Source organism: Sorex fumeus, unplaced genomic scaffold, assembly GCF_029834395.1.
Source record: "Sorex fumeus unplaced genomic scaffold, SorFum_2.1 ptg000075l, whole genome shotgun sequence".
NCBI lineage: Eukaryota > Metazoa > Chordata > Mammalia > Eulipotyphla > Soricidae > Sorex > Sorex fumeus.
The window spans coordinates 7966895-7989746 of record NW_026606132.1 but is presented as its reverse complement, the minus strand read 5'-3'; the positions used below and the strand labels follow the sequence as shown (position 1 = coordinate 7989746).

At 43.6% G+C, this 22852-nt stretch overlaps 1 protein-coding gene across 4 annotated transcripts in view; it reads left to right on the top strand.

Annotated features, from left to right (window-relative positions):
* The window catches only part of ARHGEF6 (Rac/Cdc42 guanine nucleotide exchange factor 6), a 171451-nt gene that overhangs the window by 52900 nt on the left and 95699 nt on the right, over nt 1–22852 (top strand). For all 4 annotated transcript variants that reach the window (XM_056130214.1, XM_056130216.1, XM_056130215.1 and 1 more), the window contains 2 exons: nt 3760–3884; nt 6466–6667. In XM_056130214.1, the coding sequence (XP_055986189.1) occupies nt 3760–3884; nt 6466–6667 (327 nt within the window). The remainder of the gene's footprint in view (nt 1–3759; nt 3885–6465; nt 6668–22852) is intronic.

Sequence of the window (22852 nt, the reverse complement as noted above, 5' to 3'; positions counted from 1 at the left end):
GAGCCTGGCAAGCTACCGAGAGTATCTCACCCACACGGCAGAGCCTGGCAAGCTCCCCGTGACGTATTCGATATGCCAAACACAGTAACAACAAAGTCTCCAATGGAGACGTTACTGGGCCCGCTCGAGCAAATCGATAATCAATGGGAGGGCCTTTACCTTTATATATATATATATATGTGTATATATATATACATATATATATACATATATATATATACATACACTCAATTTTTATCAGTTGCAGAAGCTACATTTTTTTTGGATTTTTGGGGCACACCCGGCAATGCTGAAGGGTTACTCCTGGCTCTGCACTCCTGGCAGTGCTTGGAGGACCATATGGAATGCCAGGGATCAAACCCTGGTCGGCTGCATGCAAGGCAAATGCCCTACCTGCTGTACTATCGCTCCAGCCCTGAAAAACAACCTATATCTAAGGCTTGGAGATATTTCACTTGGAAATATTTAATATAAATCCTAGCAATGCAAAGAGAGTGCAGGTGATAAACAGGACACAATTTTGCTCCTTTTATTGGAGACAAAATCAGGGCATAAATAGAGCATATTCCTGTTACATATCTTTTTTTTTTTGCTTTTTTTGTGTCACACCCTGTGATGCTTAGGGGATACTCCTGGCTCTGCACTCAGGAATCACTCCTGACTGTGCTTGGGGGACCATATGGGATACCAGGGATCAAAACCAGATTGGTAATATACAAGGCAAACACCCTCCCTGCTCTAGTGTTTTGTAAAAAATTCATTTTCATAAAGTTGTTCACAATAATTTATTACATTTAATATTTCAGCCCCAATCCCACCATCATACTTCTCACCAACGTTATTTTGAATTTTCCCACCACCACATAAGCCTGCCCCAAAGGTAGATTCTAAATAATTTATTTTGCATTGCTGGTTTTGAATAATCTACTAAAAATGATCTTAAAAGGTTTTCTTGGAGGAAAGTGTCTGAAAATGGTTGTATCTCACTTTGGAGCCATTACGCCCCTGTCACATGTTATTACAGGTTGAGCCTTGTGTGCTAATATATATGCATATTTTGATCAAGATTGGTTGACTTCTACCTTACACCCCATCAAAAGTGAAGTGATACTTTCGGTGTGTCAGTGGCATAAAGTATGAGATGTCACGCAGTTCAGCTGCTTTCATGGATGCATGCTGCAGGAATTCTAAAATTTTAATTAGGGTGCTAGAGCTGAAGTTAAATTTTTAACTGGATGGTGATTTTTTAGGTCTGGAGGCATCTTTGCAGCGTGTTATTCTCTTCTGAGATTTATTTGTGAGTTTCTGGATCATGGCAGTTAATGTACTTATATGGTGGCCAGAGGCAATTTGTGGGTATGACTGCCAGGGACCAGGAAGCACAGGGAGATGGGGGGAGGGGGCCCATTCCTGATTCCAGTCCCCACTCCACTATTGCTCCCGTCCAGTTTTGATGGTGCAATGTTAGGGATTGAACCCAGAACCTCATCATGTGAGAGCAATGTGTTATAATAACCACTGAATTACTTTCCTAGTCTTGTGATATATCATCTTCCTGGGATGGGGGGTTGGGACCACACCTGAAAGGCTCAGGGGCCATTTCCAGTTCTGTGCGTAGGAGTGAGGAGTGGTTCCTGGTGGTGCTTGGTGGACCATATGGGGTGCTGGGGGATTGAACCTGGGCTGGTCACTCGCAAGGCAAATGCCTTAACCTCTATCTCTCTGATACAGTATTTTCTGTGCAGCTAATAGTAATCATCATAAACTAATAAAATGCTTTGGGGAGTCTCTGTTGTGCTGAGTCACAGGCGATCTAGGAAACAAGCCTGAAGGTAGACATTATTGGGTCCATATAATATATCCGTGTATATGTAAATATACTTACATATATATAAAATATGTCTCCATATACATATATTTTATTATTGAATCACTTGAGATAGACCCTTATAAAGCTATTCTTGATTAAATTTCAGTCATACAGTGTTCCAACATCCATCCCTCCACCAGCGTGGAGTTTCCCAGCACCAGTGTCCCCAGTTTCCTTCCCATCATCTTCCTGCCAGCCTGTCTCTCCGATAGGCACTTCTCTCTCTCTCTCTCTCTCTCTCTCTCTCTCTCTCTCTCTGTGCTCGCTTTGGCAGCACATATAACGCAGAGGGTAAGGCATTTGCCTTGCACGCAGCTGGCCCATTCGGCCCAGGTTCGATTCTTCTGCGCCTCTCGGAGAGCCTGGCAAGCTACCCATGACGTATTTGATATGCCAAACACAGTAACAACAAGTCTCATAATGGAGATGTTACTGGGCCCGCTCGAGCAAATTGATGAACAACGGTAGGACAGTGCTATTCAAGTTCAGACCCACTGTTGCCTATCTGGAATATAAATGTCAGAACTGGGGTTCAAATCTGTATCCGATCCCAAAGTCTCCCTGCCCTGACATAGATTTTGGTGTTCCAAGTGTTGGAGAGGCAACAGGCGGCATCCCAGCACTGCCCAGTGTCACCAAGTGAGTGTAAGACATGGGCTCCACCCTTGAGAAAATTACCGTCTATTTAGGGACACTCAGCATAGCCACCCGAGACAATTAGAGAACAGGAGTAGACAATATAACCCAGTGCCAGATAGGCTGGAGCCTCTAGGAAGCCATCAACTAATTATAGTTTTCATCAAAAGAGCTGTATATAATAGCAATACATGTAAAAATAATTCCCCAAAGTTGTTCTTTTGCTATTTAAGAAAAAGAATCCATTTGAGCTATTGGAAGGCGTATAGCAGAGAGCACAGCTAATTCAAGTAACTATATTTAAACACACAAGTCTCCAGTTCTAGGCAGGGACGATCGTGTAATTCTAACATTATGCCATACAAATTATATGTTCCTTTGCCAAACTCTCCTAGCAACTTTTACAGTCTTTTCCCTTTCTATAGATATTTATAAAATAAGAGAAGGTGAAAGTTAAAACCCGCAGCATCAAGCAAATTACTTGGATACTGGGCTTGTCGCCTAGAGAATGTTTGGGCTTGAGACTTTTGCAGTTTATATTTTTTAAAAATAAATGGAGAGGAAAGGGAAGCCTCATTTGAATTTGTCAAGAAGCCAGCTTCTCTCAGCTACTCTGCTGACTGAAAACTTCCAGCTCCAATGCTGGTCTGATCAAGTTTCAAAAGGTTTCTAGGCAGAAGAGATTTTGGAGTTGGTGGTCTTTTAGGAAGGAGTCTCCTGTTGGGATTGCTTCTTTCTCTGTTTCTCATTTTCTGCTCCTCATTCTTCTTGCCCCTGTGCTCAAGTCCAAGGCAAGTTATTTCATATATGTACCATATAGCTGGGTGCGTGTGAGTAAGAAAAGACTCTGGAGTTATGTACCCAAAAACAAAGACAGAAATTTGAAACATTTCAAAAGTAATAAGAGCCACAAACAGCTGTTTGGTACCCAATATAGTTCTGTCTTGGAGAACGGGGCATATATTGCGACGGGTTCAGGCGGGAAGAGTTGTAGGGAGATGGGTTGAGAGAAAATGTGGTTCTGTCGCTGTTTTTCATTCTACTGGAGAGCAATGGCCAGTAAGGTTAAGAAAAAGTTGGCGGCCAAAATGGGGGAGTTGGGGTCAGGGGGTGAAGACTCGTCGGCCTGTTCCTGCTGGCAACAGTGAGAATTGTGGCCAGGTTGCGTTTGCTCACGTCCCGTGAGAGAGCGTGTGTGTTTTCCTGACATGAATACTTGGTTCCCTTTATCAAGCCTTTTCCTCTTTTCACAGATCAGCTCTCAGAGAGGCCATGTGCACGCTCCTCTTCTCTTAGTGCTGCTACTCCGGCTCAGACTACCCCCCAGGGAGCCGTTTCCAGCACACCTCCCGGGCCACCCGGGCACTCCAAGGCAGCGGTAAGTATGGTCCCTGATTCCCCTGCCTCACTGAAGGCCTAAACGCTCCTGGATGCCTCTCCCCATGTAGGATAAAGACATCCTCTTGGCCTGGGGCAGCACTGAGCAAACAAATTATTATTATTATTATTATTATTATTAATTGTTTTGTCATGGGGGAACCACACCCAGGGTGCTCAGTACTACTTCTGGTTCTGTGCTCCCGAGATCATTCGATGCCTGGGATCAAACCCAAATTTCCTGTATGTAAAGTATGTGCCCACGAACTATTTCTGCAGTCCCAGCAAATTATTTTTTAAAATGCATGCATATATACATATATGTGCATGCTTTGGGGTAATTTCTGGCTGTGCTCAGGGCTCACCCCAGGATCTGCATCAATTTCTAGTGGGGTTGGAGGGGGACACAAGGTGTCAGGAAATAACCTGGGTTGGCTCTGTGCAAGGACAGTCCCAGTGCTTTACTGTTTGTATTATGTCCTGTGAATTTTAAACCTAGCCCCCGAATCAGGCTCACCTCCAGAATAAATCAAAACCAAGTGGGGCAGAGAGTGTGAAAACTGGGGTGGGAATCCCAAATTTCTGTCCCTAATGCAAATCCTTTAAGATTCTATGCAAATATGTCCTGTGACTAGTTCTTGATGCTAGTTTGCTGTTCCTTTCTTCACCACTGTTTACTTAGGGGAACAAAAGTAACACCCAGGGCACGTAGTGGGCAGTTGCTGTCTGAGATCTTAGTTGCTGTCAGCATTGCTATTGTCATTCTTTTCCTTTTTGTATTTCTACTGGGCCTTTATTGAGTTCCTATGTCTAAGCTATCCAGTAGTCTTTGCATTTGGTCTTCATAGCAGCTATTATTACTATTATTATTATTATGATATTTTTGGTTTTAGGGCGACACCTGGCAGTATTTAGGGCTTACTCCTGGCTCTGTATTCAGGGATCACTCTTGGCCCTGTTCTAGTGATCATCCATGGTGCTAGGGATGGAACCCGGGTCAGCAGCATGCAAAGCAAGCACCTTACACCACGTACTATAGCCCCATCCCTGTGGGGGTTTTTTTTGCTATTTTTTGGGGGGGGGGCACACCTTGCTATGCTCAGGGCTTATTCCTGCTCTGTGCTCAGGGGTCACTCCTGATGGGGTTCTCCTGGCAGAGGTACCAGGGGTTGAACTCAGGTTCACTGCATGCAAGGGAAACACCCTACATGCTTTACTATCACTCCAATCCCTGTGTTGTGTGTGTGTTCTGTGCTTTGTTTTTTCACTTTTTAACCACACCTGGGTTTTTTTTTTGGTGTTGTGTGTGTGTGTGTGCGCACATCTTAAGTTTTGTTTTGTCTCTTTTTGACTACATCTGACAATGTTCCAGGTTACTTGTGACTCAGCATGGGGGGACTATGTGATACTTGAGAGCCACCTCAGGGCTCCTCCATACAAAACATGCATTCCTGCCCTTTGAACCATCTCCCATGCAATAGTTTTTTTTCTTTTTGAGTCACACTCGGAGATGCTCAGGGGCCACTCCTGACTCTGCAATCAGGAATTACTCCTAGTGGTGCTCGGGGGACCATATGGGATGCCGGGAATCGAACCCGGGTCAGCCGCTTGCAAGGCAAATGCCCTACCCGCTATGCTATTGCTCCATCCCCCTGTTTTTGTTTTTTTGCTTCTGGGGTCATTCCTGGTGGCGATGCTCATGGGTTACTCCTGGCGTTGCACTCAGTATCACTCCTGGCAGTGCTCAGGGTACCATATGTAATGCCAGCTATTGAACCTGGGTCGAGGTAAATGCAAGGTAAATGCCCTACCTGCTGTACTATCGCTCTGGCCCCTGCAATTGTTTATCTAATTAATAATTTTTATTTATTTTGTTTTGTTTTGGGGCCACACCTGTCAATGCTCAAGGGTTACTCCTGGCTTTGCACTCAGGAATCACTCCTGGCGGTGCTCAGGGAACCATATGGGATACCAGCGATCAAACCCGTGTTGGCCACATACAAGGCAAGCGCCTTGCCGGCTGTGCTTTCTTTCTGGGTCCTACAAATGGAATTTCATTTGGGAGGCATCCACCATCTTCTGCTTTTTTGAGATCCTTATTCCCATTGAAAACCACCCATTTGCTTGAAACAGTCATGAGTTATTACTCCCAAAGCACTGAAATTCCTGCCAAAGTGCTTTGGAGATCTCAGATCCCTTGGAGAATCCGATCATCATCAAGCTTCCACACCCTTTAAGTTTTTCCAAATTGGACCTAAAAATCTCCTTTGTTGAAACTTTCAGGGTGTGTCTTTGGTAGAGGCCTACTGTGCAGACCAGCTTCTCTGAAACACCCAGGCCCAGGGTAAGAACTGCCAACGTTGGTCACTCTGGAGTTATATGATCTCTGATGTGACTAAGTCCTAGCCAGATCAAGATTTTCTTAGTAATTAGGAGGTAGGAGACAATTTTCGAGAAGCTTAGTACCTAGATTTGGTCATATAATCATGTAAGATGCTGAGTGCTCAGTAGAAGAGTTTATCACTCGGTTTTGTTTCCTTGTTAGAAGAGTGCTTAATCAGGCATGGCTTTTGTTTCTCTAGGAGATGACGGAAAATGGAAGTCATCAGTTGATAGTCAAGGCAAGATTCAACTTCAAGCAGACTAATGAAGATGAGCTGTCAGTCTGTAAAGGGGACATCATTTATGTCACTAGAGTTGAAGAAGGAGGCTGGTGGGAAGGCACACTGAATGGGAGAACAGGCTGGTTCCCGAGTAATTATGTTAGGGAAATTAAATCCACTGGTAAGTGAATCTTTTCACCGTCTCTTTGAATGTTGCTTGGTTGTTTCTTGGTATTTCTACTTGAAAATCTTGTCATTGTAATTGGTTAACAGAAAATGTTTATACTTGTATACGTGTGTCAAAAATATGACTAGAACAGACCTGGGAAAAATCTGTGACAAGATATTTTGAAATGAAGTTGTATTTGAATTACATCAAGGCAGCCAAAAGCTAAAAAAGCAAAGGAATGCAGAGCTCAGACAACTGTTCAACCTTAACTATGTTCCTCTTTCTGCCTACTAAATCTAGCTCATGAGATAGAGTACATAATTTTTCCTGCTACTCTAAGAAACACCGAGGCAGAATATAAGAACAAGAGAGGCCTTGGGCTAGCTTCCCTGCTTTTTTTCCAAATTTGTTTTGGGGTCACAATCAGGATGCTCAGGGTTTGGTCCTGACTCTGTACTCAGAAATCACTCAAGGAAGTGCTCAGAGGATCATATGGGGTGCTGGGGATTGAATCTGGGTTGACTGTGTTCTACATAAGCACCTTACCCACTGGACTATCTCCCTGGCTCCTTCCCTACCTATTCTTTTAAGCTCTAAAGTCTTTAAGTGACTTGAGACTAAATGCCTCAGAGATATATTCATGAACAAACAAGCACAGGGATTCTGGAAGCTATTTAGACACTTGGATTTTGAGTAAAATTGCTCTTTACTCAGTGTACCTGAACTCCTTATTTTTTAAATAAATATATCCAGAGAATTAAGCCTAACCAACCTCTAATAGTGTCCCTAAAGCTTTCTTGGCTAACTTACTTGTTTTATGTTCTTTCAATGAGTAAACCCCACTTAGAGTGCCTGACCACCTCTGATACACAAAAGCATGCCACCATAAAGATAAAATCTTGTTCAGTTATTTACACCATTATCTCTTCACTTCTCCAATTTCTTTACCTAAGGAGTCCTTGGAGTGGTTGGTTCCTCAGTGTACTTTTTTCTTTTCTAAATTTCATTATTGCCTTTACAGTGCTTTCAAAGGATCACTAAATTTTAAAATTAATGCTATTAATAAAAGTATAGATTCATTGAAGATAAATCAAAGCAGTCCATAAATATATAATGTAGGTAATAAAAATTCCATTCCCTTAAGTGCGCCCCATAGAGTGGGGGGGGGGTAGGAGGAAAACGGGGGACATTGGTCATGGGAAATGTACACTGGAGGAATGGGTTCTGGATCATTGTATGACTGAAACCCAATTATGAATTGCTTTGTAATGGTCTATCTCACCGATATCCAGTTTAAAAAAATTTTTAAAAATGTAATGTGGAGTTCATGCCCAATTCAATCAGCTTAATCAATGGCCGAATAAATAACAACACTCCTACATTTTATTTTTATTATTTTTTATTTTTTTATTAGTAAAACCATGTGGTACAGTTGTTGACCTTACAGGTTTTTGTACTTGGGTTTCAGTCATACAATGATCGAGTAACCATCCCTCCACCAGTGCCCATTCTCCACCACCAACGATCCCAGTAACCCTCCCACCCCTCCCATACCCCCATCCCATCCCACCTCTATGGCAGGGCATTCTTTTTTGTTCTTTCTCTCGTTTTTGGTTGCTAAGGTTTGCAAAGGAGGTATTGAGTTGCAAATATGTTTGGTCTATAGTCTACTTTCAGTAACCATCTCCCATCCTGGGAGGATCCTCCCAACACCCTTTACTTGGTGCTCCCTTCTCTGTCTGAGCTACCCTTTCCCGTAACATGTGCGGCTGGCCTTCAAGCCATGGAGCACTCTTACATTTTAAAAAATCTGCCTCCCCTTTGAATCTCTCCCAAATATCCAGTGTGAGAGACTTTTCCCTAAAGCATTTGAGATCATTTAGTTTGCATATTTTTCTTTTTTTTTGAATTTTGACCCAGACATGGCAATGCTCAGGAGTTATTTCTGGCTTTGAGTTCAGAGATCACACCTGGCAGTCCTCAGGGAAGCATATGGGATGCTAGGGATTGAACCAGGGTTGGCCCTGCGCAAGGCAAGTGCCCTACCCTCTGTACTATCTCTCCAGCCCCAGTTTGCACTTTCTTCTGTGTTGCATGTCACATTACTGTGGGGTGGGGAAGGTGCTGGCTAAGAAGACATTCACTTTATTGGACTGTGTTTATTAGTAGATTTATCATTGTATATGTATTGAAGATGGCATATCATTGAAAATTCTGTGAACCTGGGAATTTGTCTTGAGCTCTGAATTAATTTTATAGTCTTTCCTGGAACTTCCTTGATTTTATTTTGTCTTATTTATTTATTTATTTAGGCTTTTGGGGTTTCACCTGGCGATTCTCAGGGGTTACTCTTGGCTCTGCACTCAGAAATTACTCCTGGAGGTGCTCAGGAGACTATATATTGGGGATTGAACCCGGGCCGGCTGAGTGCAAGCCAAAATGTTCTCCTACTGTACTAGTGATCTGGCTCCTTTCCTTGGATTTGATGATGCTCACAGTTGACTTTTGCTCCCTGCTACTTCTTTCAATTGGTAGAACAGAACTGTGAGGCTCTTGAAACCATTTTCTGGATTCACTCCTGGTTTAGTGTGGTCATCTGTAAAACTAAAAGGAACAACGTTTGCTACTTTGCTTGGGAACCCCAAGCATTGCTGAGAGACAGGGCAAGTAGACTGACTACACATCCTATTCTCATTATAGCCGAATGGCTGAGATGACACAGCTTTGGGAGCTGCCCCAGGCTATTGGTTCTGGTTAATAGCCCTCAGCCTCCCCGTTTCTCCTATATGCATTCCAATATACACCTCTTCCTATTTTGTTCAGTGATGATCCACACTAGCTACGGTGGTTCAAACAGATTATACCATTTAGTTTATGTGGGTCATAAGCTCTACCATCTAGGTCTGGGCTCTTGTCTCCTATGATATTCGCACCACGATGAAGTAGCCTTTCTTAAAACTTGTCTCCTGTGGAAAGTCAGGCCTGACCGTATTCTCTCTAGTTTAAGGAATCACATGGCAACTACCATTGACCAACTAGGTCTAACACGAGAGTCAGATCTTCAGAGAGCTGTATGCCTGCTAAATGGAGAGATTTTACTTAAAGTATAAGGCGTTTACATACTATGGCAAGGTGATTTTTTGGTGGGGGGGATCCGTATCACAACACTATAAGCATACAGTTTAACTGTCGGTAAACTTGGGGAACGGGTTCAAACAATTGGAGGAGGCTCAGGAGACTGGCATGCTGGCAGGCACTGGCTTAGTCACAAACGTTTCAATCCTCAGATAGAAACTTGCTGGCAACTATGTTAATGTCTGGAGAAGGACCCATTATTTTGAAGATTCGCCCACATTTCAACCTGAGATGTGTACTGTCATAACTTTGTCTTTCAACTCACTCTGTGAGTGTGTGTGTGTGTCTGTCTGTCTCTCTCTTTCTCTATTTTGGTGATGTACCCACATCTCGGGCTGGAGCGATAGCATAGCAGGCTGGGCGTTTGCCTTGCATGCGGCCAACCCAAATTCAATTCCTTCGCTCCTCTCAGAGAGCCCAGCTAGCTACCGAGAGTATTCTGCCCACACGGCAGAGGCTGGCAAGCTGTCTGTGACATATTTGAAATGCCAAAAACAGTAACAAGTTTCACAATGGAGATGTTACTGGTGCCCATTCGAGCAAATCTATGAACAACAGGAGGACAGTGCTACAGTGCTACCCACATCTCAACCTGAGTTGTTTGCTCTCATATCTTTATCTTTCAGCTCGTTGTGTGTGTGTGTGTGTCTGTCTCTCTCTCTTTCTCTATTTTGGAGATGTACCCACATCTCAACCTGAGGTGTTTGCTCTCATATCTTTGTCTTTCAGCTCTATGGCTCACTTTCTCTGTATCTCTCTCACTCTGTCTTTCTCTCATTTTCTCTTTTGGAGATGTACCCATATCTCTACTTGAGAGGTTTGCTCTTGTCTCCCTGCTCCCCGAAGCCCTTATTCTCTCTTGAACACATCATCTATCTCTGTCTCTCTCATACTCTCCATTTTGATCTCCTTCTCATGCATTCTGTCTATCTTCGAGATACACCTACATCTCAACCTGAGATGTGTACTCTTGGCTTCCCTTAGCCCCCAGGAGTCCCATTCTTTCTCTTTCTCTCTATTATACTCTCTGTATTTTTTTTTAGTTCTTGGGTCATTTGTGATGCTCAGGGGTTACTCCTGGCTCTGCACTCACGAATTACTGATGGCCGTGCTCAGGGGACCATATAGGGTGTCAGGGATGGAATTCGGGCTAGCAGGGTGCAAGGCAAGCATCCTATTCACTGGACTATTGTTCCAGCCCTGAACATGTTTCTCCTATGTATGCACACATGTTATCCTAATAATTGTCTAAAAAGGTTTTGTTTCAATAAAAATGGGAGAAGATTTCAGACCCACAGATGTGGAGTCTAGAGGATGTTTCAAATTAGCCCAATTCAGTACCCAATGCAATACCATCATTCAGAGATATTTCACCAGGACACAGCGGTAGGGCGTTTGCCTTGTACGCAGCCAACATGGCCGACCCAAGTTCGATTCCTCTGCCCCTCTTGGAGAGCCTGGCAAGCTACCGAGAGTATCTCGCCCGCGCGGCAGAGCCTGGCAAGCTCCCCGTGACGTATTCGATATGCCAAACACAGTAACAACAAAGTCTCCAATGGAGACGTTACTGGGCCCGCTCGAGCAAATCGATGATCAGAGGGGGGGCCTTTACTTTTACTTTACCAGTTAATTGTAATTTTGTGTGGCCTCTTGACACAAGTAGTCTTGGCACAGTTAGTTTTTTGGGGGACTTGGGGCACACCCGGCAATGCTCAGGAGTTACGCCATTCTCTGCAATCAGGAATCACTGGTGTTGGTGCTCTGGGGACCATAGAGGTTGTCGGGATTTGAACCCGGGTCAGCTGTGTGCAAGGCAAATGCCCTACCCGCTATACTATCATTCCAACCCCAGGTTTTTAATCGGTTCTTACCTTGTTTTCTGTCTATCAGTGTTTTTGTAAATCAGTGGCTCCTGTTGCTGAGAATTTAAGGCACTCTATCTCAGCCGGCACTACAGTGGAGCCACTGGGATCACTATAGTATCAGCATATGTAACACCAGGTAGCCCTTAAAGCATCCCACACTACTTTCAAGGATGCATCTGGAAAGCTGAGGTCAGCTGAGTCTGGAAGGCATCTCAGATGGGTTTACTTCAGTGCCTATATTTATACTGTTTTCACAGGTGTGCAACTAGGACTCCTTATCCATTTTATTTAGATGCAGGCTGTCAAGCCTCTATCCATTTTTTGGTGGGGGAGGGGTCACTCCTGCAAGTGCTCAGGGTTTACTCCTGGCTCTGTGCTCAGGGGACTATGGAATGCTGGGGGATCAAACCCAGGTTAGCTGCATGCAAGGCAAACGCCTACCTGCTGTATTTTTACTCCAGTTCCCCAGCTTCTATCTGTTCTCACTTTTTGCATGTCTTTGGAACCAAGTGATTGAAAGGATATCTCTATTTTGATCACCTACACCTTTTCCTCAGTTGTGTTCATTATAAACCAATACCTATAACAGACGAGAGCTGCATTAAGAAGGGCATCAATGAAAAGCGTTTAAGTTGAAGACATCCTGTGGCTTGGAAAGATATTTCTAGTGTCCATGTGGGAGCCAGATTGCAGAAAAGCGGTGTGGGTAACCAATGAGAATGTGGAGGAAGCAGTAGAGACTAGTGCCAAGGCAGTTGTCTGGATAGCAGGCGATCCACATGGCCCCTTGTAGCAGTGGAGAAGAAGGGAAAGTGGATGGATGCAGTAGATAATGCTGTACTTGTATCGAGAATACTTGCTGCTAATTAATTCTGCAGAAATGGGGAAAGGTGAGAATAGTCCCAAGTTTAGGAGACCTTTTTTTTGAGGGGGGTTATACCCGACAATGCACAGGAGTTACTCCTGACTCTGCACTCAGGAATTACTCCTGACAGTGCTCGGGGGATGATATGAGATGCTGGGGATCGAACCTGGGTCGGCTGCATGCAAGGCAAACGCCCTACACACTGTGATATTGCTCCAGTCCCAAAGAGGAGACCATCTTTTTATTTATTTATTTTTTGCTTTTTGGGTCACACCTGGCGGTGCTCAAAGGTTACTCCTGGCTCTGCGCTCAGGAATTACTCCTGGCAGTGCTCAGTGGACCATATGGGATGCTGGGAATTGAACCCGGGTTGACTGTGTGAAAGGCAAACGCTCTACTCACTGTGCTATCTCACCAGCTCTGGAGACCATCTTTTAGAAATTGGTTTATTTATTTCAGGACTTGGGGCCACATCCAACCATGCTTGGGGTGATTCCTGTCTCTGTGCTCAATAGTAACCCTTAGTGGTTCCTGAAGGATGATAATTTGGTGCTAAGGGTTGTTCTGTGTTTTTTTTTTTCTTTTCTTTTTTTGGTAGCAGGTCACACCCAGTGATGTTCAGGGCTTACTCCTGGTTCTGCACTCAGGAATTACTCCTGGTGGTGCTCAGGGGACCATATGGGATGCTAGGGATTGAACATGGGTCAGTCTCTTGCAAGGCAAATGCCCTACCCACTGTACTACTGCCAAGGGCCCCTGCACTAAGGATTGTGCCAGGGATTGAACTGGGGTGGGTCAAATTCATGGTAAATTCAAGTGCTTCACCTGGTGGGCCAACTCTCCAGCTCAAAAGGGCTGGCAAGCACCTAAAGGATATGCAGATTTACCCACCTAGCCTGCCAGCCAAGGTTCTCTGCATTGACTAGGCTCCTGCACCCTGTTCTGGGCACTGCTGAGGCTGAGAAACCTATGTCAGGATATGAACCTTTACCCAAGTGATATTTTGAGAGAATCACTTTGGATGCTGAGATAATCATGGCTGAAGCCAGGGCACGGCTTCTGTGCTCTCCATGGAGAGAGACTGATCTCAGAAGACATGCAGAGTCACCGATCTAATAGTGTAGAAAGTTCAATAGAATGTTTGCATATAACACACACACACACGTGTCTCCACATGACCTTGAAGCTGAAGATACATGTACATTTTCACAGAGATGAACATGGTTTCTGTGACCATGATGGAGAAACGTCTTGCACTATTGTTGGAACTGAATTTGCTACCAAGAAATAATATCACAGCTTATTTCATTCTCATATGGGGGAGGTTCAGGCCATACCCAGCTGTGCTCAGAGGTCACTCCAGGCACTGTGATCAGGCATCAACCTGGCAGTGTTTGGTGGGGAGGCATACCGTATGGAGTGCCGGGGTTCAAACCAGGGGTGGCTACATGCAAGGCAAGTGCCTTAAGCCCAGTACTATTCCTCTGCAACCCTATCTCTCTCTTTTTTTTTTTGCTCTTTGGGTCACATGCAGAGGTAACAGGGGTACTCCTGGTTCTGCACTCAGGAATTACTCCTGGTGGTGCTTAGGGGACCGTATGGGATGCTGGGAATTGAACCTGGGTTGGCCGTGTGCAAGGCAAACACCCTACCTACTGTGCTATCGCTTCAGCCCCCCACTCCATCTCTTTCAGTTTTATGTTTGTTACAAATAGTGGCTAAGGAATTTCTCATAGTACTTTATTTTAAAATTTTCCGGACAAAATTTCCATGGGAGAAAATATTGCAGGCCTTGGCAGATGATACAATGGGCTGGAGCGCAAGTCTGGCATGTGGAGGCCCAAGTTTGAACCTGGCATTGCATGGCCCCTGAACTACCATTGGCAGGACTGCAGCACCACTGAGTCTGAGCAAGCCAGATCATTGAGCTGTCCAGCCTGCAGAGCCAGGCTGAGCATCACCATTAATGGCCCCCAGGCCCCCCGAGCACTGCTTGCAAGCCCCCTTCCACAAAAAAAGAACTAAAGAATACATCGAGGCATGTATGATCAGGATGGGTTTTTTGGTTGTTGTTCGTGGTGTTTTGAGGGCCACAGCAGGCAGTACTCAGTGCTTACTCCTACCTCTATGCCTAAGGATCACTGGGCTGGAGCGATAGCACAGCAGGTAGGGCATTTGCCTTGCACGCAGCCGACTGGGTTCAATTCCTCTGCCTCTCTTGGAGAACCCAGCAAGCTACCGAGAGTATCCTGCTTGCACAGCAGAGTCTGGCAAGCTCCCTGTGACGTATTCAATATGCCAAAAACAGTAATAAGTCTCACAATTTGTTGTGAGATGTTACTGGTGCCCGCTCGAGCAAATCGAACAATGGGAGGATATATATATATATATATGTATATGTATATATACATATATATATATATATATATATGAATCACCATGACATACAGTTACAGACTTACAAACTTTCGTGATTACATTTCAGTCATACAATGATCGAGCGAGTACCCATTCCTCCACCAGTGCCCATTCTTCACCACCAATGTTCCCAGTATCTCTCCCTTCAGCCCCCCATTCCCCACAGGCGTATTCCCTTTTACTCTCTCTCTCTGTCTCTGTCTCTGTCTCTGTCTCTGTCTCTCTCTCTCTCTCATTTTGGGTGTTATAGTTTGCAATATAGGTAGTAATTGGCCATCATGTTTGGTCCATAGTCTACTTTTAGACGCATCTCCCATCCCAAGTGAGCCCTCCAGACATCATTTACTTAGCGGTTCCTTCTCTATCCCAGTGGCCTTTCCCCCCAGCATGTAAGGCCGGCTCCATGATCCTCCTGTCCCTTATCTCTATTATCCTTGGGTGTTAGTCTCCCATTCTCTTACTTTATATTCCACAAATGAGTGCAGTCATTCTATGTCTGTCCCTCTCTCTCTGACTCATTTCACTTAGCCTGATACTCTCCCTGTCCAAGGATCACTCTTAATGGGACTTGAGGAACCATATAGGGTGCTGGGGATCAAACCTGTGTTGGCTGCATGCAAGGCAAACACCCTGCCGGCTGTACTATCTCCAGCCCCGAGGCAAGTATGATCAGACAGCTATTTTTGTTTGTTCTTGGGCCAGGCTGGAGCCATAGCACCATGGGTAGGGCATTTGCCTTGCAAGCGGCCAACATGGTAAACCCGAGTTCGATTCCTCCGCCCCTCTTGGAGATCCTGGCAAGCTACTGAGAGTATCTTGCCCTCACGGCAAAGCTACCCGTGACATATTCGATATGCCAAACACAGTAACAGTTGTCACAATGGAGACGTTACTGGGTCCACTCGAGCAAATCAATGAACAACGAAAGGACAGTGACAGTGACAGTTCTTGGGCCAAAGCTGGTGGTGCTTCGGGCTTACTCCTGGCTCTGATCTCAGGGATCATGCTCAGGAGACATATGTGGTGCCGGGGATCAAACCTAGATTAGCCATATTCAAGCCAATGTTCATGCCATGTTCAGCCATGTTCAAGTCTTACCTGCCGTACTATCTCCCCAGCTCTAGAACAGATTTTTTTTAAAAAATTGTTTATTCATTTTTGCATTTTTTGGGTCACACCCAGTGATGCTTAGGGATTTCTCCTGGCTCTGCACTCTGGAATTACTCCTGGTGGTGCTCAGAGGACCATATGGGATGCCGGGGATCAAACCTGGGTCAGCCGCATGAAAGGCAAATGCCCTACCCGCTGTACTATTGCTTCGGCCCCTAGAACAGATACTTTAAACAATTCTTGCTTTTAAATTTTTTTGCAGCTCATTCCATTAAGGGTCATTACGTCCTTAACTTCTTACTAGGTATGGATATCAACATAGCTAATTAAATTTATATTAAGGCAAATTAAGAAAGGACACTTCCACCTCATTACAAACCCGAACTAGGATTGAGCTTTATATTTAGATTTCCTGTTTTAATCCCCTGGGTACATCACATACATATTTCGAATCTTGAGAAACTAGCTGTTACTGGATTCCTTGTCCTTTCACCCTTAGCAAGCCTCAGGAATCTTTTGTCAAGATTATAGGGGGCGGGCAGTCAGAAGTGAGCCGGAAAGCAGTCTTTACTTCGGGATCAAGAAGGGTTTCTTTGGTGGGGGCGTGGATTGGGCTACATCTGGTGGTACTCAGATGCTACCCCCAGCTTAGTGCTCCTGTGCTTGAGGGTTGCTCCCAGCATTTCTGGGGGACCCTACGGTGCCAGGCATCGAACCGGCATCAGCTCCATGCAAAACAAGCACCTTAATTTCTGTACCATCTCTCCAGTTCCCCCCCAAAAGAGTTCTTAGGTCTATGTCTGGGGGACATTGCTGTATTATGCCAAATAACCACTTGGATTCTTCGTTACACTGGTTTTTTTTTTTTTTTTTTGGTATTTATCAAATAGGATTGACTGATGTTTTTATTGTTTAAGTTTTTGTTTTTCTTTTTGGGTCACACCCGGCATTGCACAGAGGTTACTCCTGGCTCATGAACTCAGGAATTACTCCTGGTGGTGTTTGGGGGACCATATAGGATTCTGGGAATTGAACCCAGGTCGACTGCATGCAAGGCAAATGCCCTACCCGCTGTGCTATCGCTCTAGCCCTTACTGTCTAAGTTTAACCACCAAAATAAAGGCTTATGTTTTCATGTTAGTTCCAGTTAGGTCACTGTGAACCAATCTTTCAGACAGAACTTGTCTTGTGTATTTTGTCCTGCATTAGATCTGACACACTCTTCCTCTGAATGTGGTGAATTGTGGGTTTCAGAGAGAACTTAATATAGTCAGCAGAGAGAGGCTGTGAATGAGGGACAAAGGCGAGTTTGAGGCAAGAACCTATACATGATAAAGAGATATCTTCTCAGTACCTGTGTTGAAAACCAGAATGCAGAGAGAGAGAGAGAGACAGAGGGAGAGAGAAGAGGCAGACTGCGGTGGGGTGGCAGGAGGGAAACTAGGGACATTAGTGGTGGGAAATGTGCACCGATGAAGGGATGGGTGTTAAAATATTGTATGACTGAAATCCAATCATGAACAACTTTGCAACTGTGTGTATCTCATGGTGACTCAACTAAAGAAAACATTTTGAAAAAGAACGTGTACTAGAGGCTGTTGTAGCTGCCTTCACCCTTGGCAGTGTTTCCAGGGACCTGTTTGCCAGAAATACCTTTTTTCCCCAGACCTTTCAAATTTGTTCTTCCAAATCTGTCTTCCTTCTGAGAGATAGAGGTTTGTGCCTCTTCCTTCTCTCTCTCTCCTCTCTTTGATTCATGCCAGTACTTTGCTGAATATTAAGAATAAAGGGGCTGGAGTGATAGCACAGTGGGTAGGGCCTTTGCCTTGCACGCGGCCGACCCGGGGTCGATTCCCAGTATCCCGTATGGTCCCCAGAGTACCGCTAGGAATAATTTCTGAGTGCATGATCCAGGAGTAACCCCTGTGCAATGCTGGGTGTGACCCAAAAAGCAAATAAATAAATAAATAAATAAATAAAGTAGGGGTCTTCATCATGCCAGCTCCACAAGGCACCTGTCAAGCTGTGCTTAGGGTCTACTTGTTGTTTACAGAGTGGGAGATAGTTCCTGCCATCTGAGTTTTCAGGAGCTGTGAACTCAGGGTGGAGCCAGAAATTGTTCTTTACAGGAAAGGAAAGTCAATCCTAATCTTTTGGGTGTATCACCTTACCTTCACAGAAAAGAATTTCGGGAGACAATAGCAAGGTAAAACAAATTTATTGGGAAGATTAGAGGGGTAAAACAAATTTATTGGTAAGATAAAAGGGAGGGAAAGAGAGAGATACATTTGGATATATACCCAAGAGAGAACACAGACTCACCTGGAATAGAGACCAGCTTAGAGTTTGGGGGAAGGTTAAGAATGGATTAAATGTGGCTATTTCTGGCACTCTCCTTGTTCCAAATATTTACACAGGTAGGAGGTCCTTTTTTGTACTGTTTTTATTTTTACATTTTGTACATTTTATTTTTATTTTGTACATTTTTATTTTCACATTTCTTTTTTTTATTTTTATTTTTTTATTGAATCACCCTAATAAGGCCCTCCCGTTGATCATCGATTTGCTTGAGCGGGCCCAGTAACGTCTCCATTGGAGACTTTGTTGTTACTGTGTCTGGCATATCGAATACTCTCGGTAGCTTGCCAGGCTCTCCGAGAGGGGCGGAGGAATCGAACTCTGGTCGGCCATGTTGGCTGCGTGCAAGGCAGACGCCCTACCCGCTGTGCCATGAGATAGATCATAAAAAAATTGTTCATGATTGCGTTTCAGTCATACTATGTTCTAACACCCATCCATCCACCAGTGTAATTTCCCAGCATTTGGTGCTACATTCTTTTTTTAAATTAATTTTATTGAATCACCATGAGATAGTTATAAGCTTTCATGTGTGGGTTACAGTCACACAATGATCAAACACCCATCCCTTCACCAGTGCACATTCCCCACCACCAATATCCCCGTTATACCCTCCCTTTCCCACCCTCCCTCTGCCTCCATGGCAGACATGATTCCCCATATCTCTCTCTACTTTGGGGCATTATGGTTTGCAATACAGACCCTGAGACGTTATCATGTTTGGTCCTTTATCTACTTTCTGCACACATCTCCCATCCCGACCGATTCCTCCAGCCATCTTTTTCAGAGTGTTCCCTTCTCTATTCCAGCTGCCTTCTTTCTCCCCTTTGCTCATGAGACAGGCTTCTAGCTATGGAGCAATCTATCTGTCCCGTGTGTCTACTGTCCTTAGGAGTCAGCTTAATGTTGGTGGTACATTCTTGAATTGCTATTGTAGCCTTGTTCTTACATTCCTTGTGCCTCTCCATTCTTGGATTCATCAGTGCTTGAGCCTGGAATTCTGCATCTGAGTGGCCTCCCTAGGCTTTGAGATGGGTCTTTTTTTCTCAAAGGCCTCCATACCTTTGGGCTGGTTTCAGTTTCTTTCTTTCTTTTTTTTTCTTTTTTCTTTTTTTGGCTTTTTGGGTCACACCTAGCGATGCTCAGGGGTTACTCCTGGCTCTGCACTCAGGAATCCTTCCTGACGGTGCTCAGGGAACTGCACCCGGGTCGATTGCATGAAAGGCAAATGCCCTACTTGCTGTACTATTGCTTTCTCCCCTGGTTTCAGTTTCAGGCACAGTTTTCCCAAATGCACATTACCAGCCTCTGCCTATCCCACCCCACTCCTGCCTGTAAAAATTGCAGCATCAGTAATGTTGAGACAAAAGGCTGTCAGCTAGATAAGACACTGTAGCACTGTAGCACTGTCCTCCCGTTGTTCATCGATTTGCTCGAGCGGGCCCAGTAAGTAACGTCTCCATTGTGAGACTTCTTGTTACTGTGTTTGGCATATCGAATACATTCAGGGTATATTTGGGAGCAAAGCAACAGAGGAAACTGGCAGAGTACCTTCGTGGTAGTAGTCATCTGCACTTTTAGTGAATCGCCTTGGGCCACCTCTCACTCATAAGACCTTGGATAGACACCCTCCACCTTAGTTCTACAGAAAAAGAAAACAGTGGGAGACCGCAAGTTCTTATGGGTTCTGTAGTTTTTTTTTAATCTGTGTGTGCAACTCTAGCCTCGTGACCTCATTGAAAGAGGGTTCCAAATATTAATGGTGACACGGGAAAGTGCTCAGCATTCTGTTAGTCACCATTATGTAAGAGGCTCACTGTAGCTTTTTTGTAGATGACTCTATTGAATTGAAGAAGTTCCTCTTTTATTTCTTTTTTCCCCATCTTTCTGGGAATCGTTCTTTCCTAAACCATGTAGAATTTTGATAAGTGCTTTCCCAACATCTTTTGACATTATATAGTTTTTCTTTAAAATAAAAAAAAGTTCTTCCAGTGCCTTATATATCTTGGATATTAACCCCTTATCTGATGAGTATTGGGTACATAGTTTTTCTCATTTCTTGATCTGTCTTTGTATCTTGGTCACCATTTTTTTTTGTGGTGCAGAAGCTTTTTAGTTGAATGTAGTCCCATTTGTTTAACTTTGCTTCCACTTACTTGGTCAGTGGTGTTTCATCTTTAAACATGCCTTTAGCTTCAATGTCATTTAGGGTTCTGCCTACATTTTCTTCCATGTACATTATAGATTCACGTCTGATATTGAGCTCCTTAATCTATTTTGATCTGACTTTTGTGCCTGACATTAGACAGAGGTCTGAGTTCATTTTTTTTTTGCATATAGCTGTCCAGTTTTCCTAGCACCATTTGTTAAAGAGGCTTTACTTGCTCCAGAAGACATTTTTTTCTCCTTTGTCAAAGTTTAATTGTTTATATATTTGAAGGTCTGTGTCAGTATATTCAACTCTATTTCATTAGTCTGCGAGTCTATTTCAATACTAGAAATAGTTGTTTAATAACTACTGCTTTCTAGTACAGTTTGAAATTGGGGAAGGTGATGCTTCCAATCTTCTTTTTTCCCAAGGATTGCTTTAGCTATTGTCAACAAGGAAGATATGGCGATTACTGCAATAATATCCAAGCACAAAATAAAAGTGAATGCCACATATTTTAGATACCAAAGTTAAAAACTTAGTTATGTAAATAAGAATAGGCAGTTTTAAATAATTTGTATTATTTTATTATATTGTATTAAATGATTTTAATTTCTTTATTGTATTTTATTAAATGATTTGAAAATTTTTACATAGGTTAAAATCATATAACAACCATTCACTACAGATTGACTTTTGTTGATTTATTTTTTGATAATTGCATTTGCCATTTCTTTAAGTTTTGTGGGAGCAAGTAGTATGAAATACATATGTTATACACCTGCCAAGAAGGCAGGCTGGAGGTGAGTGGCAGGGAACCTAGGGACACTGGTGGAGGGAAGGGGGCATTGGTGGTGGGATTGGTATTGGAATATTGTGTGCCTGAAACAATTCTATTATGAACAGCTTTGTAAATCATACTGTCTTAAAACAAAAAAAAATAAAAATTTGCAAATTAAAAAATTAAAAAAAATTTTTGCGGTCCTGGGGTTGGAGCAATAGCACAGTGCGTAGGGCGTTTGCCTTGCACGTGGCTGACCCGGGTTCAATTCTCAGCATCCCATATGGTCCTCTGAGCACCGCCAGGAGTAATTCCTGAGTGCAAAGCCAGGTGTAATTCCTATGCATCTCTGGGTGTGACCCAAAAAGCAAAAAAAAATTTTTTTGAGGCCCAGAGAGATGGTACAGAGATTATGGTATCCTGCCTCATATGTGGTTGACCCCAATTCCATTCATGGCATTAAGGGGCCCCCAGACATTATAGGCAGTGACCCCTGTTGGATGAGGATGAGACTAGCTCCGTGAGTACTGTTGTGTGTGGCCCCCCAAACAACTTTTGAAGTAACATGGTTAACAATAATGTTAATATCTATGCTTTAGATGTGCAATGTTACTGTACCACACCTGCTATCCAAGAGCCAATATCCCTCCACCATTGAACCTGGGTCACTATTTGTCTCCCCCTCTTCAGTTACCTCTCCCCCCCCTTGGTCAAACAAAACCTGAGGGTTTGTTGTCATTAGCCAGTGTGTATTCTCTGGTTTTGCCTCTTTATATTTCACATATGAGTAAGATCATCTGGTATTTGTCTTCTTCTGACTGGGGAATTTCTTTTTCTAGAGTTTTAAATTTATGAATTCAATTTCCTTAACAGTTATAAAGCTATTCAAATGGTTTATTTCACATTTGTTGAGTTGTAGTAGGTTTTTTTTGGAAATTGGTTCCTTCTCTATGTAGTTATCAGCTGTATATGCACAGAGTTGTTCAAATTTATCTCTTTATTATCTTTTTTTGCTATCTCCGGGGTCTTTAGAGATATCCCATTTTACTGCTGGTATCAGTAAACTTTTTTCTCTCTTACTCAGATTTGACAACTTTATTAATTTTATCAAAAAGTAGACTTTATTTTATCAAAAGTAGTTCATGGACAGGGTGGGGGAAACAGAGTGATAGTACAGCGGGTAGGGTATTTGCCTTGCACATGACTGATGCAGGTTCAATTCCCAGCATCCCATATGGTCCCCCGAGCACCACCAGCACTCAGAAATTACTTCTGAGCATCAACTGATGTGGTACCAAAACAAAATTCGGCCACCCAGAGATCCCACAGCAGCTTCTTTCTTTTTGATTCTTGTTTGTCTGCTTTACTTTACATACTTAATTTTTATTTTCATTGTAATATTGTAAATATCCATTCCCGCAGCCTTTCCTTTCCTCTTCTATATCTTACAAAGCTGGGTGATGGTTTTCACTTGATTTTCTAGCAAGTTTCACTTGAATCCAGGCTGCTTGATGTC